The 17238-nt window shown below is 41.7% G+C and overlaps 1 protein-coding gene across 1 annotated transcript; it reads left to right on the top strand.

Moving 5' to 3' along the window:
- The first annotated feature begins 2294 nt into the window (after window positions 1-2294).
- On the top strand, window positions 2295-16926 carry btbd3b (BTB (POZ) domain containing 3b). Its single transcript, XM_061960349.1, has 4 exons — window positions 2295-3111; window positions 3689-3779; window positions 9473-9591; window positions 12043-16926. Exons 1-4 carry the CDS (start codon window positions 2795-2797, stop codon window positions 13073-13075), a joined length of 1560 nt encoding a protein of 519 aa, XP_061816333.1. The 5' UTR covers window positions 2295-2794; the 3' UTR covers window positions 13076-16926.
- The last annotated feature ends 312 nt before the right edge of the window (window positions 16927-17238 follow it).

Below are 17238 nucleotides of genomic sequence, written 5' to 3'. Positions count from 1 at the left end.
ATGTAATCATAGTAGTATCGACTGGATACACTCCTGTACTTGGTATCATTACAGTGGATGTTAGGTGTAGATCCACTAATGGCGTTTGTTTACATTTTGACGCTTGTGAGCTATTTCCTGAGTTTATAAACATAATATAAATAAATAAAAAAACGAAAGAAGATTTTGTGATGTTAAAAAATATCGATGTAATCATAGTAGTATCGACTAGATACGCTATTGTACATGGTATCATTACAGTGGATGTTAGGTGTACCGATGGCGTTTGTTTATATAACCTGGAAGAGTTGGTGCTGCAGGGAATTCTGGGAATTTGTTCTGTAGTGTTTATGTTGTGTTGCGGTGCAAATATTATTCCATAATGTGTTTGTCGTTGTTGTTTAGTGTGGTTTCGCTATATGGCCCATGTTTATGACAGTGTTGGCATTGTTCATACTGCCACCCTTAGTGTGACATGTGTGGCTGTTGAATCAGTATGCCCTTCATTTGCTCGTGTGCAGTGAGTTCAAAGTCAAGATGATTGAGTCATAAGTTCATTATCGGGCACATTGAAATCTCAGTTAGCCTTTGTTAATTATAGACCATATGTTTTGTTTCTTTTTTTGATTGTGTAAAGAGGACCGAACTCGTCACCAAATTAACAACAAGATAGCTATTTCTAAATTCATTTTAAAGGGGAACATTATCACAATTTCAGAATGGTTAAAACCATTAAAAATCAGTTCCCAGTGGCTTATTATATTTTTCAAAGTTTTTTTCAAAATGTTACCCATCACGCAATATCCCTAAAAAAAGCTTCAAAGTGCCTGATTTTAACCATCGTTATATACACCCGTCCATTTTCCTGTGACGTCACATAGTGAAGCCAACACAAACAAACATGGCGGAAAGAACAGCAAGCTATAGCGACATTAGCTCGGATTCAGACTCGGATTTCAGCGGCTTAAGCGATTCAACAGATTACGAATGTATTGAAACGGATGGTTGTAGTGTGGAGGCAGGTAGCGAAAACAAAATTGAAGAAGAAACTGAAGCTATTGAGCCATATCGGTTTGAACCGTATGCAAGCGAAACCGACGAAAACGACACGACAGCCAGCGACACGGGAGAAAGCGAGGGCAAATTCGGCGATCGCCTTCTAACCAACGATTGGTATGTGTTTGTTTGGCATTAAAGGAAACTAGCAACTATGAACTAGGTTTACAGCATATGAAATACATTTGGCAACAACATGCACTTTGAGAGTGCAGACAGCCCAATTTTCATCAATTAATATATTCTGTAGACATACCCTCATCCGCGCTCTTTTCCTGAAAGCTGATCCGTCCAGTTTTGGAGTTGATGTCAGCAGGCCAGGGAAGCTACGGTCGATAGGGGGTTTAGCTCGCTCGTCTGCGGGAACAAACTGCCGCCATTGCTTGCCGTGCTACCGTGGTCCTTTGTCCCTGAATTGCTCACACACTCCGGCAGATTCAATGGGGGTCTGGCGGAAGATTTCTTTGACTTTATCGTTGGAAATGCATCTGCTTTGAGTGTCGCAGGATATCCACACATTCTTGTCATCTCTAGGGTAGCATAGCTTTCGTCGGTAAAGTGTGCGGAACAAACGTCCAATTTCTTGCCACTTTCGCATCTTTGGGCCACTGGTGCAACTTGAATCCGTCCCTGTTCGTGTTGTTACACCCTCCGACAACACACCGACGAGGCATGATGTCTCCAAGGTACGGAAAACAGACGAAAAAACGGAAAATAACAGAGCTGATTTGACTCGGTGTTTGAGAAAATGGCGGATTGCTTCCTGATGTGACGCCACGTTGTGACGTCATCGCTCCGAGAGCGAATATTAGAAAGGTGTTTAATTCGCCAAAATTCACCCATTTAGAGTTCGGAAATCGGTTAAAAAAATATATGGTCTTTTTTCTGCAACATCAAGGTATATATTGACGCTTACATAGGTCTGGTGATAATGTTCCCCTTTAAGGGACAAGCGGTAGAAAATGGATGGATGGATTTTAAAGATTGAAAATTGCCATCAATCCCACGTGGGTGCTTCGGGGCCCGAGCACCCACGGGATCGGCGCCTATGTCTGGAGTTGCTGTGGACGGGGAGTAGATATCATACCGGCTGTCTCTTTAATTGACACTTTGACTATTGCATATTCAAGTATGCGCTGCACTCTGCCTCCTGAGCCAATCATGAACGTTGCGCGCTGCCATTGGCTGTACCGTGAGGAGCTCTGTGTACATCGAGGGGGGCATGAGGAGAGAGGAAGGCATGAGCTGAGAGAGGGAGGGGTTGTGGAGCGCTCCCCATCCAATCTCTGTAGTCAGCAGAACGAGCGGCTGAGCGGAGCAGCGCAGCATCCACCCACCACAGCATCCTGCATGATGACTGCGCGTCAAGGGGGACGCAAAAGACGGACGACGCGTTAAAAGACCCTCGGTGAGCGGGAAAAGCGTGGCACGGGAGGAGTGGGAGCCGAGGCATCGCTGGTGTCTGTCTGAGGACCACTGCAGCAGCACTAAATCTGGGGCTGTCAGACCAACCCTCAGCAGAGCCGCAAGCGCTGAGCTCATCACTCTGCGAGGCGGCAATGGGATCCCCAGGAGCAGCTCTAACTTCACAGAGGAAAACAGGACTTCCCTTCCCAGAGGCGTGAAGAGAACACCCAAGTTTGGAAAGTACGGTAGAGGATCTGCCGGTGCTGCACTGCGACCGAGGCGAGCAGCCCGAGCTGTCGTCCTCCGCATCCTGGTGAATGTCTTCTCCACTGCTCGGCAGTTGAACACACTCATGGTCGATGCCAAGGGAAGGAACATGAAATGTCTGACTTTCTTCTTAATGCTCCCTGAGTCCGTCAAAAGCAAGTCCAGCAAAAGCTCCAAGAAGGGGAACGCCAGCGGGAGCTCAAAGCTGCCCCCGGTCTGTTATGAGATTATCACTCTGAGGAGCAAGAAGAAGAAGAAGATGGCAGCGGACATATTTCCCACCAAAAAGCCGGCGCCCGCCGCCACGACCACCGTGCAACAGTACCAGCAGCAGAACCTGAACAACAACAACACCATACACAACTGCAACTGGCAGGGACTCTACTCCACTATCAGAGAACGGTAGGCTTTTCAACAAAATGGGCACGCTTAGAACTAGAACATGTGTGTAATGCATCATCTTGTGTGTGAAAGTGGGTGTTTCCTGAACCCTGCCCCTTAATCTGCAGGGGTTTGTTCTAGTTGACACCCTCTTTGCTCCTACTGAAACAACAGAGGATTGATATGCACAACAGGCCCGGATTGTTCTTCACTAAAGGCAAAATATTTACTTTGGCCTGACGGCAAAAGGATCCCAGCTGTCCGGTGCAAAATGTGGGTTTTTCACCCGAGCTTTGTTGTCTCTCCAGAACATTTTGTTTAGCTTCCCCAGGGACGTGCTCCTCTACTCAATAAGACATCAACACTTCACTGTGGTCTTCACAGACAGTTTTTGTCTCTTTTATGACACGGGCCACTTTGTAGAATCATCAAAATCTTAGCAGAAGGGAATATTTGCATGTAATTGACGACTTGTTTCAAGGCTCTCTCAAGTCATTTTGATGTCAGTTTTGTTGTCTTTCATCTTAAAAGTTCCCTTTTTCTTCCCCTTACCAAACGCATTCATTCAAAAATGTGTTTTTTCTCTTTGCGTTTCCAGAAATTCCGTAATGTTCAACAATGAGCTGATGGCAGATGTTCACTTTGTGGTGGGCCTGTCAGGAAGGACCAAGCGGCTGCCAGGGCACAGAGTAAGAAATGAGGGATTACAACAAGCAAGCAAACAGCACATCTGCATTTTTTTTAAATAATCTTCCTCATTACTTTGCGTAATTGAAATCCTTTGTGCTCGACTCTCACTTCCGCACCATGTGTCTGTCTGTTCTAGACGGTCCTCAATTATTTATGTAAATGAGACTGAAAGAAAGAAGGGACAAGGGAGAGTGGTCCTTCACAAGACGGAACATCTCTTTAGGAAGAACTCTGCAATTATTCAACTTTTATTCAACAATGGAGAAAAATTAGTTGCATTTGTATAACAAGTCGCAATAATTATGATAATCAAAGCAATTTCATCCTTTTTTGACACCTTTTGAAATGTGGTCGTTTGACATCTGACTTCTTTGTCTTGAAGCTTTTGTCTTCCAAGATGTTCTCATTGATTATTAACCATTCTTTATACAAACGGCATCGTCTAAGAACCCATTTCGTTATTTCAAAATAGAGTGGTACTTAGGTTGCCGTTATCAATCTGTTCCAAAGGGTCTGTTGAAACCCAATTTGTATGAAAACCACTATTTTTTTTCCAATAGGAAACAATGTATTCAGATCTAAATAAAAAACACATTTTTTTGGTAATAATTACAGTCTTACATGCAGAAAAATGATGAATGACAATCAATAAATGAACTTTTAAAACAGTGTTTTTCAACCAATGTATACAGTCTGGTGTGCCGTGGGAGATTATCTAATTTCACCTATTTGGGTTAAAAATATTTTTTGCAAACCAGTAATTATAGTCTGCAAATTATGTGTTGTTGTTGAGTGTCTGTGTTGTCTAGAGCTCGGCAGAGTAACCGTGTAATACTCTTCCATATCAGTAGGTGGCAGCCAGTAGCAAATTGCTTTGTAGTTGTCGGAAACAGCGGGAGGAAGCGTGTGCAGGTAAAAAGGTGTCTTATGCTTAATCCAAAAATAAACAAAAAGTGAGTGCCCCTAAGGAAAGGCATTGAAGCTTAGGGATGGCTATGCAGAACAAAACTAAAACTGAACTGGCTACAAAGTAAATAAAAACACAATGCTGGACGACAGCAAAGACTTTCTGTGAAGCAAATACGGCGTCCACAATGTACATCCGAACATGACATGACAATCAATAATGTCCCCACAAAGAAGGATAAAAACAACTGAAATATTATTGATTGCTAAAACAAAGTAGATGCGAGAAATATCGCTCAAAGGAAGACATGAAACCGCTACAGGAAAATACCAAAAAAAGAGAAAACGCCACCAAAATAGGAGCACAAGACAAGAACTAAAACACTACACACAGGGAAACAGCAAAAAACTCAAAAATAAGTCACGGCGTGATGTGACAGTACACCTACTTTGAGACAAGAGCTATAGTGATGCATGGTTGGTTATGGTTTAAAGTTATATCCAACAATTGCAACAACGACTTTTTACTGTCAACTGAGTTTCGTTTTTTAATGATTTCTGCTGGTGGTGTGCCTCCGGATTTTTTCAACGCGAAAAATGTGCCTTGGCTCAAAAAAGGTTGAAAAACACTGATTTAACATCACTTTTTATTGAAGACTCTTGCCAATGATGACAAAGAGGAGGGCAATCAAAGTGCTGGTCCTCGTGTTGTATATACAGTATATATGGACAGTAACTGTGTGCTCACAGAACTTTAACATCAAGTGATTCAATCACACGCATGTGTGAGACAGCTTTACAGCACAACACGTCACACTGTCATGACTCCGCAGGCTCTGTCGCTTTGGTGCAGTCTTACGCACTCTGGCAAACTGTCTCTCACTCTACCTCTCTTTACTTCAGCAGATAATACACGGTGGAACTCTTTTTCAAGGCTATATGGGTTAGTCGGATACATTTAAAGTGGCAGACCACGAGCGGCGTTCTCTTGACGTGAGCTAATTACATCTCTGCCATCAAGGTGACAGTGAAAGACCGGGCTCGATACAAAACAGTTAGTAAGCGCCATATTGTCATTGATTGTTTGGCTTGACTTAGTGGTGCGTTCGGTGACACTCTAAAAACACAGACTCCAAGGCACTCGTTGACTTTGATTGGACTATTACTCTTTGGCAGTGCTTTGTAAATTTTTTTTTTTACCAAGTACTGCCTCAGAAAACACTTGGCTTAGTACCACCATAATGACCAACATTAAAATACAGTAGTGTGATACGCCTAAGCATTCATTAAAAACAAGGCAGAGGTTTCATTTAACAATATATATTTAATATTTTGGCCACTGTAGCATTACACAAACTTTAAGCTGTAACACTGTGTTTGATAATATAGGCAAATAAAACACTGTAATTAATGAATCAAATAAAATTAGCACTTACAAACTTTTTAAATTATTAACTTAATTTGCATCTCCTTTAATTTTCTTGTCATCGGTTGATTTTATGTTTTTCAACATTTGTTTTATTTTATTTATATTATAACAAACTGTTATGTTATGTTACACATGTATTTCATTCAATGTTTAACAGATATTGTGGGTTCCTATGGCCTTGAAGGCATCATTGTTACATGCAACTTTCTCTGCCAGTGTTCGTCTTTGTTTACATGTGTGGAGAATGTGGAGAACATTTGGTTCCATTGCGCGTCGAGTGATAGAAATAACGGCGTAAGACGGTTTTGTTTGTATGTCAATTGTTTATTTTGGCGTCGAGTCGTCGGATTGTAAAGATTTCCATTGAAGACTGTTGAAGTCTTGACAATACATTACAATGCAATATTTAATATAGTGATTCTTTGGTGTACCACTAGATGCAGTCTGCGTACCACCACAGTTTGAGAATCACTGCTCTATGCTACAACTTTTTTTGGCCCCATGGTGGGTTATTTTGCAGCCATGTACAATAACAAAAGCACAGCGAATGAGTATCTAATGTGTGTTTTATTGTACTAAAACCGAGAGCAATCCAATTACTGGTTACTCCTTCCAAAAGTAACTTGGTTACTTTACTGATCACTGTATTTTAAAAGTAACGGAAGTAGATTACAAGTTACTTTATTGGTTACATTTTGTCGTCAGCACAGCTGACAAAAGGTTTTAAAAGCGCTGCATTTTCAGCTAAAGTTAAAGTATCACTGATAGTCACATACACACACACTAGGTGTGGTGAAATTACCCCTGGGAGGTGAGGGGAGCAGTGAGCAGCAGCGGTGGCCGCGCTTGGGAATCGTTTTGGTGATTTAACCCCCAATTCCAACCCTTGATGCTGAGTGCCAAGCAGGGAGGTAATGGGTCCCATTTTTATAGTCTTTGGTATGACTCGGCCGGGGTTTGAACTCACGACCTACCGATCTCAGGGCGAACACTCTAACCACAAGGCCACTGAGCAGGCAACATGCTAGAACATGCACATATTTCGCCACCCTCCATTGTCGGTATGTTTGTGTTGCTTAATCAATCAATCAATCAATCAATCAATCAATGTTTATTTATATAGCCCTAAATCACAAGTGTCTCAAAGGGCTGCACAAGCCACAACGACATCCTCGGTACAGAGCCCACATAAGGGCAAGGAAAAACTCACCCCAGTGGGATGTCGATGTGAATGACTATGAGAAACCTTGGAGAGGACCCCACCCCCTCTAGGGGAGACCGAATGCAATGGATGTCGAGTGGGTCTGACATAATATTGTGAGAGTCCAGTCCATAGTGGATCCAACATAATAGTAAGAGTCCAGTCAATAGTGGGGCCGAGCGGAGACGGGTCAGCAGCACAGAGATGTTCCCAACCGATGCACAGGCGAGCGGTCCACCCCGGGTCTCGACTCTGGACAGCCAGCACTTCATCCATGGCCACTGGACCTGTGTCCCCCTCCTCCATAAGGGAGAGGGGGGACCAGAGGAGAAAGGAAAAAAAACGGCAGATCAACTGGTCTAAAAAAGGGGGGCTATTTAAAGGCTAGAGTATACAAATGAGTTTTAATATGGAACTTAAATGCTTCTACTGAGGTAGCATCTCTAACTGTTACCGGGAGGGCATTCCAGAGTACTGGAGACCGAATAGAAAACGCTCTGTAGCCCGCAGACTTTTTTTGGGCTCTGGGAATCACTAATAAACCGGAGTTCTTTGAACGCAGATTTCTTGCCGGGACATATGGTACAATACAATCGGCAAGATAGGCTGGAGCTAGACCGTGTAGTATTTTATACGTTTCTAGTAAAACCTTAAAGTCACATCTTAAGTGCACAGGAAGCCAGTGCAGGTGAGCCAGTATAGGCGTAATATGATCAAACTTTCTTGTTCTTGTCAAAAGTCTAGCAGCCGCATTTTGTACCGACTGTAATCTTTTAATGCTAGACATAGGGAGACCCGAAAATAATACGTTACAATAATCGAGTCGAGACGTAACGAACGCATGAATAATGATCTCAGCGTCGCTAGTGGATAAAATAGAATGAATTTTAGCGATATTACGGAGATGAAAGAAGGCCGTTTTAGTAACACTCTTAATGTGTGACTCAAACGAGAGAGTTGGATCGAAGATAATACCCAGATTTTTTATAGAGTCGCCTTGTGTAATTGTTTGGTTGTCAAATGTTAAGGTGGTATTATTAAATAAATGTCGGTGTCTAGCAGCTTAGTATGCTTAGTATGAGTTACACCAGGGACACCGAAGGGATTTTTGAATTAGGCAGATCAAACTGTCATCAAGCATGTTTGGGGAAAATCCAATGATACTACAACCGGAGCATATGCAACCAGAAGGTGCTACTGTATGTATATCACGTTTATTAAAATAGCCAACCAGACAGTCCTTCAGCAGACTGCCGGATTCATCTGTTGCAGGTGATATTTGTTGTTATTGATACAAGGTCTAAATGTATAATCTATACTTACTGGCTGCAGTTTAGTCGTGCACTTGTGAGGAGGCTGTTATTGAAGGTTATAAGTAATGACTTGACTGCACTTAGAAGCCGAAACATTATGCCATTTGGATATGTCAGCCAGTGCAGCATTTTTTATCGTCTCCATTTAGCACTCATAGCCAAAAGCCAACCGGTGAGACTAAGTCCATCCTAAGTGCTCCAATTGACCTCACTTTATGGAAAATACTATCTAATATCTGTCGACACCTGTGTTGTAGATAGGGCTTCATGTCATAATAAGACTCTGCGGTAAAATTTATGCCACCCACCTCCCAACCTACCAGCTCTTTAACTGCACCCCTGCACTACCATCACCGCCACCCTCACAAACACAAACAGAAATACAACCTGACACGCTGAATACATGACTATGCGATGTCAATAATGGATTTGTGCTCATTTCTACAAAAACTGTTACATTATGTTGCAGTCAAGCTGCGAATTAGTCATTAATTTCAGGAAATTGAATTTCCGCTGTTCAGCGGTGTGATTAGGAATTCATTTTATTTCTATCAATTGCAATCTTGTTTGTTACAAACATGCCCCTTCATCCTGAGGGGAAATGCTGTGCTATCTGGCTGAACACTGCTCATTATAAGGGGAACCCGACAAACACAAACCTCCAGTAATTACAATGGAGGCCTCGTTCAATAGCTGCGCTTTAAATACACAGTTGCATATTAACAATCTGTAAAAGTCAAATTACTGTTCAAGCTTATGAGGTCACAACATGTTGTTTTTTTTAGTTCAGCCTGAAGATGAACTAATTTACATGCATGTATTCTTTCCCCCATTTTCCAACAGTATGTCTTGGCAGTGGGCAGCTCTGTGTTTCATGCCATGTTTTATGGAGAACTGGCTGAAAACGATGATGAGATCATTATTCCAGATGTAGAACCACCAGCATTTCTGGCAATGTTAAAGTAAGGCTCCTCTTTTCTGTTTGACCAATCAAATTTGCTTTCTAAGTTGAATATCTGAAATATTAATTGTTTTCCACACATATATTCCCAGCATCACTCTTAATATTATTTAAAAAATGCCGCAATGCTAAGAGTTTATAAAAAATATTCTGATTAGTTAATTTAGCTATTTGAGATACCATACTTTCCGGACTATACAGTGCACCAGTATATAAGCCGCACCCACAAAATTTGAGAAGAAAATTTATTTTTCCATATATTAGCTGCACCAGACTGTAAGCCACAGATATATACGTTGTGCAATGAGTTAATTACTCAGAAAGATTTTGTAAATGTTTATTTAAATAGTTTTATTGTTTCCAAACATCATCTGTAACACGGCAGTAAAACGGATGATCAAACAAAACAGAAGTCATCGTCATGGACCCACTAATTGCAGAAGCCTGCTCTCCAATCAGCTAAACAGACTCAATAACTCCATGGTGATGTTTTGATAAGTTTACAAAACTGAAACAATACAAAAAGAATGCCATTGTAAGTTAATAATACTAACAAAGACAATCGTAAGCGTGTTAGCATATTAGCTCATGCTAACAACAATAGCTTCATTACGATAGCACGTACAAATATGCATGAAAACACTCCTACAGACGTCACACATGGGACAGTTTAGTAAGTAAGAATTGTTTTATAATAATACTGTAAAACTTACAAACGTTGCTTGGAGTGATGAATGAAGAATCCATATGAGTAGAAACAGTATAGATGGATAGAAGATGGACAGCCCTTCTACTTCCGGTTGAAAAATCCGTCTAAACAGAAGGGCAATGCAGAACTGCAGTACATGCAATGAGCAAACTCATCCAAAAAATGGTGCCATAGCACAAACAATAACACACCTGTGCATTGTATTCGCTTGTTTTAAAAAAAAAAATTCAAATACTGGCATTTGCATTATGGCCATCAGCGAAGAAAAATCCATAAATTAGTCGCACCGTTTTATAAGCCCCAATGTTCAAAGTGGAGAAAAAAGTGGCGGCTAATAGTCTGGAATTTACGGTAGGTCAAAATAATGTAACGGGCCAGATCTGGCCCTCACTCTTTGAGTTTGACAATTGTGGGTTAGAGCCTCAAGTCAATATTTTAGGAAAGGTTTGTAAACTTTGAACACGATTGAAAGCGCTGTATGCACTTCTGTGTATCAAACAAACATAACAACGGTGATGGGTCAACGTTTTATTTGATAACAAAGTCAAAACAACAACTAGCTAAACTGGTACACTCACAGTATGAAATCACAATACTCCTTAAAGGGGAACTGCACTTTTTTTGAAATGTTGCTTATCCTCCACAATCAATATGAAAGACATGACGGATGGAATTGAAAAAAAATGCATTGTAAATATTAAATAAATACGATAAAAAGTCTGGGGGGGTTACAAACGCTTTTCGTGTTGTCCTCGCCAGTTCCAGATCCCATATGGCTGTCAAAGTGTACCAACTTGTCGGATTACATCCTCAGACGTCTCATGTCCAGGTGAGAGTCATGATTTATGATCTACAATAAACTTCCAAGCAACAGGGAAGCGAGGAAACAGCAAAGCACTCGATGATGTAAACATAGGGACACCCAGAAGTGAACACGGTGCCGCTATAAATAGTTTGTCTGTGTTACCGTTTATTAATATCACTAAAAGTTGGTTAATATTCAAGTCACGAAATGTAAATGGAGTATTGTTGGCGCTTTTTGAATGGTTATTTCTCAGATTTTATGAGCGGAATAGTTTATTTATGTTTCGTTAATATTTAGAATGCATTAAGAAAAAATTCATCTGTCATCATGTCTATCATAATGAGTGAACGATAGGCAAAATTTTAAAAAAAAAGTGTCGTTCCGCTTTAACTTCAACAGGTTGATCGCTACAATGATTAAGAATAAAAAATAACATCCACTTTACCTCGTCTGTTAATTTTCTTTGAATGTAACTGAAGGGGGTTGAAGGCAGTGTCGAAAACGCTGTGGATACTTCCTAATTGGTTCATGTGCCCTTTGCCTTCTTAGGACTCATAATGACCCAGAAAAACTAGAAAAAAAAACATTGTAAAAATGCTAAACAAAAAAATACAAATTCATACAAAGTAACACAGTAGCTAACAGCAGCACTATACTGACTGAATGATCCTACCCAAAATCGCTGTTCGTACACCAAACATATTTTTAACCGGTCTGTGGTTCGTAAATCGAAAAGTCCCTACAATGAGGCGTTCATAAATTGAGGTTCCATGTACTAAGAAGAACGTGTACACATTAGTATTTCATATAATATATGTAGCACAGAATTTAGATTGCCATACGCATTATGATTATCTCAGATTCAATAAAGTAGAAGGCATTAGGTTAGACACTCCATGTTCGTTAAAGCTGAGAAAGCTACATGTTTGTTTCAACAGGTACATCTACTGTGATGAGATTGACCTGAGTGCCGACACAGTGCTAGCCACTCTCTACGCTGCCAAGAAGTACATCGTACCCCACCTGGCACGCGCCTGCGTAAACTTCCTGGAGACCAGCCTGAGCGCCAAGAACGCCTGCGTGCTCCTCTCCCAGAGCTGCTTGTTCGAGGAGCCCGAGCTGACTCAGCGTTGCTGGGAAGTGATCGACGCCCAAGCCGAGTTGGCGCTACGCTCTGAGGGCTTCTGTGACATCGACTCCCAGACCCTCGAGAGCATCCTCCAGCGAGAGACACTCAACGCTAAAGAGATTGTTGTCTTTGAGGCGGCGCTCAGCTGGGCTGAAGCTGAGTGTCAGAGACAGGAGCTGACAATGTCCACTGACAACAAGCGTAAGGTTTTGGGCAAGGCTATGTACCTGATACGCATCCCCACCATGGCTCTGGATGACTTTGCTAATGGAGCAGCCCAGTCAGGCGTGCTGACGCTTAACGAGACCAATGACATCTTCCTTTGGTACACGGCTGCCAAGAAGCCTGAACTTCAATTTGTCAGCCAGCAGAGGAAAGGCCTGACACCCCAGCGCTGCCACAGGTTCCAGTCCTGCGCCTACCGGAGCAATCAGTGGCGTTACCGAGGCCGCTGTGACAGCATACAGTTTGCCGTGGACAAACGGGTTTTCATCGCTGGGTTCGGACTTTACGGCTCCAGCTGTGGGTCGACAGAATACAGCGCGAAAATAGAGCTCAAACGTCAAGGGGTGCTGATGGGACAGAACCTGAGCAAATACTTCTCGGACGGATCCAGCAACACTTTCCCTGTGTGGTTTGAGTACCCGGTGCAGATCGAGCCCGATACCTTCTACACCGCCAGTGTGGTTCTGGACGGGAACGAGCTGAGCTACTTCGGACAGGAAGGGATGACCGAGGTGCAGTGTGGGAAGGTGACATTTCAATTCCAGTGCTCGTCAGACAGCACTAACGGCACCGGGGTGCAAGGAGGTCAGATTCCCGAGCTTATCTTCTACGCCTGACAACTTGAGAAAAAGACATCACTTTGTGTAGCCTAGCTTGTTATTTATTTTTTTGCCCATTATTGTTATCGAGTGTCTTTTTGAATGGTCCACTCGACGAGGGCCAGATCTACGTCTTAGACGTTGGCGTGTACAATAATGCAGATGGAAATATATCTTGCACTAGATGTGCATGTACATATGAATATATGTAAATTCTTAAATGTATATGTCGACACACTCGTGGCTGAGGCTGGCCACAGACAATGTCTATGCTGAATAGCTACACTTATTATTTTCGAAGTTGACATAGAATGCACATAGAGCATATAGCAGCAATAACATCACGGTATGTATTCTTTAATGAGTATTTCAGTCTGTATTTGGCATTATAATGGATGGAAACATGAATATACACTTATAGTCAAAAGCACTGTGTTTAACACTCATCAAGCTTTTGTAGTTAAGTGGTTGTGCTGCTTTTTGGTACTTTTAGTATACTAATGATGCAGGGTCTTAGAGTAGGGAGTACTATGAGACGCTTATTTCTCTCTGTAGCATGTTACTCTGCACTTACAATCATAACTCCATCACTGTATGCACATACTTTCAAAAAAGAGGAAAAATGATGAATATTAAAAAAAAAAAACTTACTTGAAGTAATCCCTTTTCACCTTTTAGAGGTTTATCTCCTGTTTTGTTTCTTCTCTGACTGCCTCGCAGTTACTTACAGCACAGGCAGAAGAGTTTGATGCACTCTGTGTGCTGCTAATTGTTCTCGCACCTTGGCTTTGTCTCACAGGACCAGGATCAATGATGGACTGTGTTGCAGAGAAAAGAAGCTACCGGTATATTATGTTAACTGAGTGTTGCAGGATGGCACTGATGTTGCTTTCTAATCAAATGTTTTACTTTTGTTTAAGCGGTTCTTTTTTCTTTCTTTTTCTTAGGATGAAAATTGAAAACTAGTAAAAGTTAAGCATTCGTGGGTTGGTTCTGCCGAAGACAATGGATGGTGTTCAAGTATTGTGTTTACATGCTGGGAGACCGTTGAATGTGTTTTGTTGTTGACAATGCAAATAAACAAAAACAAGAGGTACTCTTGTTTGTGATCTTCTGTAAAAAAAAAAAAAAACGATAAAAAATTACAGCACATCACACATAGACCACATGCAGAACATTAAAGTTAATGTTAAGTTAAAGTCCCAACGATTGTCACACACACACTGGGTGTGGTGAAATTTGTCCTGGAGGTGAGGGGAGCAGTGAGCAGCAGCGTGTGCCACGCTCGAGAATCATTTTGGTGATTTAACCCCCAATTCCAACCCTTGACGCTTAGTGCCAAGCATGGAGGCAATGGGTCCAATTTTTGTAGTCTTTGGTATGACTCGGCTGGGGTTTTAACTCACAACCTCCCAGTCTCAGGGTGGACACTCTAAACACAAGGCCCCGGAGCTGGTTAAATAAATACATATACAACACAGTAATAATATGTTACTGTGGAGGGAGGCGTGGCCTGTGGGCCTGCAGCAAAACGGGGTGTGCTAGAACCAGCCTCAAAGTCAGCAACAGGTGCATAGATGGCTCACCTGGGCCTTGTTATCTAATCACCTGTCGCTCTGTATAAGCAGCAACCAGGTGGAGAAACGTTGTTGGAGCTGGAGTGCGAGCAAGAACGAGTCTGCCAGAGAGACAAGGGACAATTGCTGAAAAGCATCCTGCAGACATTTCTACAATAAAACTGTATTGTAAACCTGAACCGGGCTCTCATGTCGGTGCTTGGTGGTCCGAAGAACCCACTGGGGGGCAACCTCCACAGTTACATACAAAAATCTAAAAAAGCCTCCTAATAGTAAGAAAAATAAGATATTAAAATCAGACGTTGTGAAAAAAGAGCTGAGGCGGAAGGCAAAGCTCTCAATTTATTAGTTGATCAACATTCTTATCCTCACTTATGGTCATGAGCTTTGGGTTATGACCGAAAGGACAAGATCTCGGGTACTAGCGACCACTCCGTCGGGTGGCGGGGCTCTCCCTGAGAGATTTGGTGAGAGCCTCGGTTATTTGGAAGGTGCTCTTAGTAAAGCCGCTGGTTCGGGCATCTGGTCAGAATGCCCCCTACCGGACGCCTCTCTGCGGAAGTGTTGAGGGCGCGTCCAACCAGTAGGAAGCCAAAGGGAAGACCCAGGAACCATTGGAGACATTATGTCTCCCAGCTGGCCGGGAAAGGTCTGGGGGTGTCTGCTTAGGCTGCTGCCCCCGCGACCCGACTGAGGATAAGTGGAAAAAGATGCATGGATGGATGGATGAATCCAGACGGTGAGCCGGAGCCAAAATCGAATCAGTTTCTTATCCCATTTCTGACATTTGCTGAAGTTGAATTAATTTCCGCCCATCACTTTCTGAGCTACGTTGATAGCTAACTGACAAACTAACTAACGACTAAATGCAAGATATCGGATGCTAGAAATTGTTCAATATTGTTCAATATTGTATTTTTTGTTGCAAAATAACACATTTAAAAAGTTGCATATAATCTTAGCATATTTGCCGGGATTCAATCCCAGCACAACGCACTCCGAGCCCAGCAATAACGCTGTGTGCCACCGGTGGCAATACTAATGATAGGGGAAATTTGCCATTTTATTCTTATCAATGACGGAGCAGGAAGGGGCTAGGAATATGTTGGCTGTAAAATTTCATGTCAAGCACCCTGCCATTCATTAATTGACATTTTACATGTGCTTATTAATACACAGATCAAGGGGCCCTATAGAGACGGGGCGGCCCTGTTTATGTTTATGAATACAAACAAAAGTCTGAAGGTAGATGCCAGCTCTTGGCTCTCTTACAGTTGCCACCCCAATGGTAAAAGTCACATAACTTTAAGAAAGTAATAATCAAAGCCAACATGAGGTGCAAAGTGCATCATAATCAAAACATGCCTTCATCTTATTGTGGTTGAAGTGGTTTATACAAATAATGTGACTATGGAATAGAATAGGAACATTTAGCATATCATCTCCGCACAATAATGTTTTCTTATTGATTACGTACAATTTATATCTTGCTGTGCAGCTGCAGGACGGTGAGATCAGATGAGTCATTTACTGAATCCCTGGACACATTGTTTCTCTTATTTCAGGTGTTAAAAAAGAATGATCATTACTCTTGTGATCGCATGGCAGGTCATTTATTATCAATAAATTCGAGAGCCTGTCTGACAAGAGCGAGCCAGCATGAAGCCCATGATGAATTGAACTAAACATTGAGGGCGCGAGATGCTGTTTCAATGGGATTTCCTGATGATTGTGGCTCTAATATCGTAAGTAAGGCCATTAATTACACTGTGGAGGAAGTATGTGCCAAGAGATTGAAGCCAGCATACTTTCATTTTGCTTTACAGATCTAAAAGTCTGAAAGTGATGCTTCACTAAACATTTAGAAACAGACACACTCATTCAATCTTTTATCAATCAATCTTTATTTATATAGCCCTAAATCACAAGTGTCTCAAAGGGCTGCACAAGCCACAACGACATCCTCGGTACAAAGCCCGAATTGAGACGGAGTCCCACTTCCCAACATTTGGTTTATGCATCTATCTAAACGTATTATATGATAAGGCCTTTCTGGGTGAAAAATAATCTTTTTTTAATGAGAGGTGACAATTATTACACGAGACTCAAACGCGGTGAAGGAAATGTAATTAAATCTCACTGGGCTACAAATAAAACACATGGTTAAGCATCTAAAAATAATTAGTTTGTCAGTAGAGGAAAACCCCAAATAGTCACAATGTGTGTACTAATGAGGAAGACAGTGCAGAATGTGTAGTCTTAAAAGTAAAAAATAAATACTTTAAATAGCCACAATCTCTTAAATTATGATTTGAATCCTGTTTTGTTTGAGTTTGCCAATCAGTTTACGGATTAAGGTCAAATTTTACTCTTCGATTGTGTTAAAATAGTGAAGGTTAAAAAATTACAATAGCAATTTTGTGAGCTCATGGGCTCCTTCTAGTGTTAAGTGCTATTTATATAAAATACAGGCAAAAATGTTACGTTAAATTGCTTGTATTTCGACAAGGTGAGAACCGGTGGTGGTCAACCAAGCCTAGATGGCTGTTGTACAGCAAGCAGCGCACAAACTAAGTACAAAAGAGGCTTGAATCTTTTCTGCAA

Source organism: Nerophis lumbriciformis, linkage group LG02 (genome assembly GCF_033978685.3).
Source record: "Nerophis lumbriciformis linkage group LG02, RoL_Nlum_v2.1, whole genome shotgun sequence".
Classification (NCBI taxonomy): domain Eukaryota; kingdom Metazoa; phylum Chordata; class Actinopteri; order Syngnathiformes; family Syngnathidae; genus Nerophis; species Nerophis lumbriciformis.
Note: the sequence above shows the minus strand (reverse complement) of the source record. Positions and strands in the feature narration are given on the sequence as shown.

Coding starts and splice junctions, on each gene's coding strand:
- btbd3b (XM_061960349.1), top strand. CDS start 2,795: ATGGTCGATGCCAAGGGAAGGAACATGAAATGTCTGACTTTCTTCTTA. Junction 3,112..3,688: donor TACTCCACTATCAGAGAACG/GTAGGCTTTTCA, acceptor TTGCGTTTCCAG/AAATTCCGTAATGTTCAACA. Junction 3,780..9,472: donor AGCGGCTGCCAGGGCACAGA/GTAAGAAATGAG, acceptor ATTTTCCAACAG/TATGTCTTGGCAGTGGGCAG.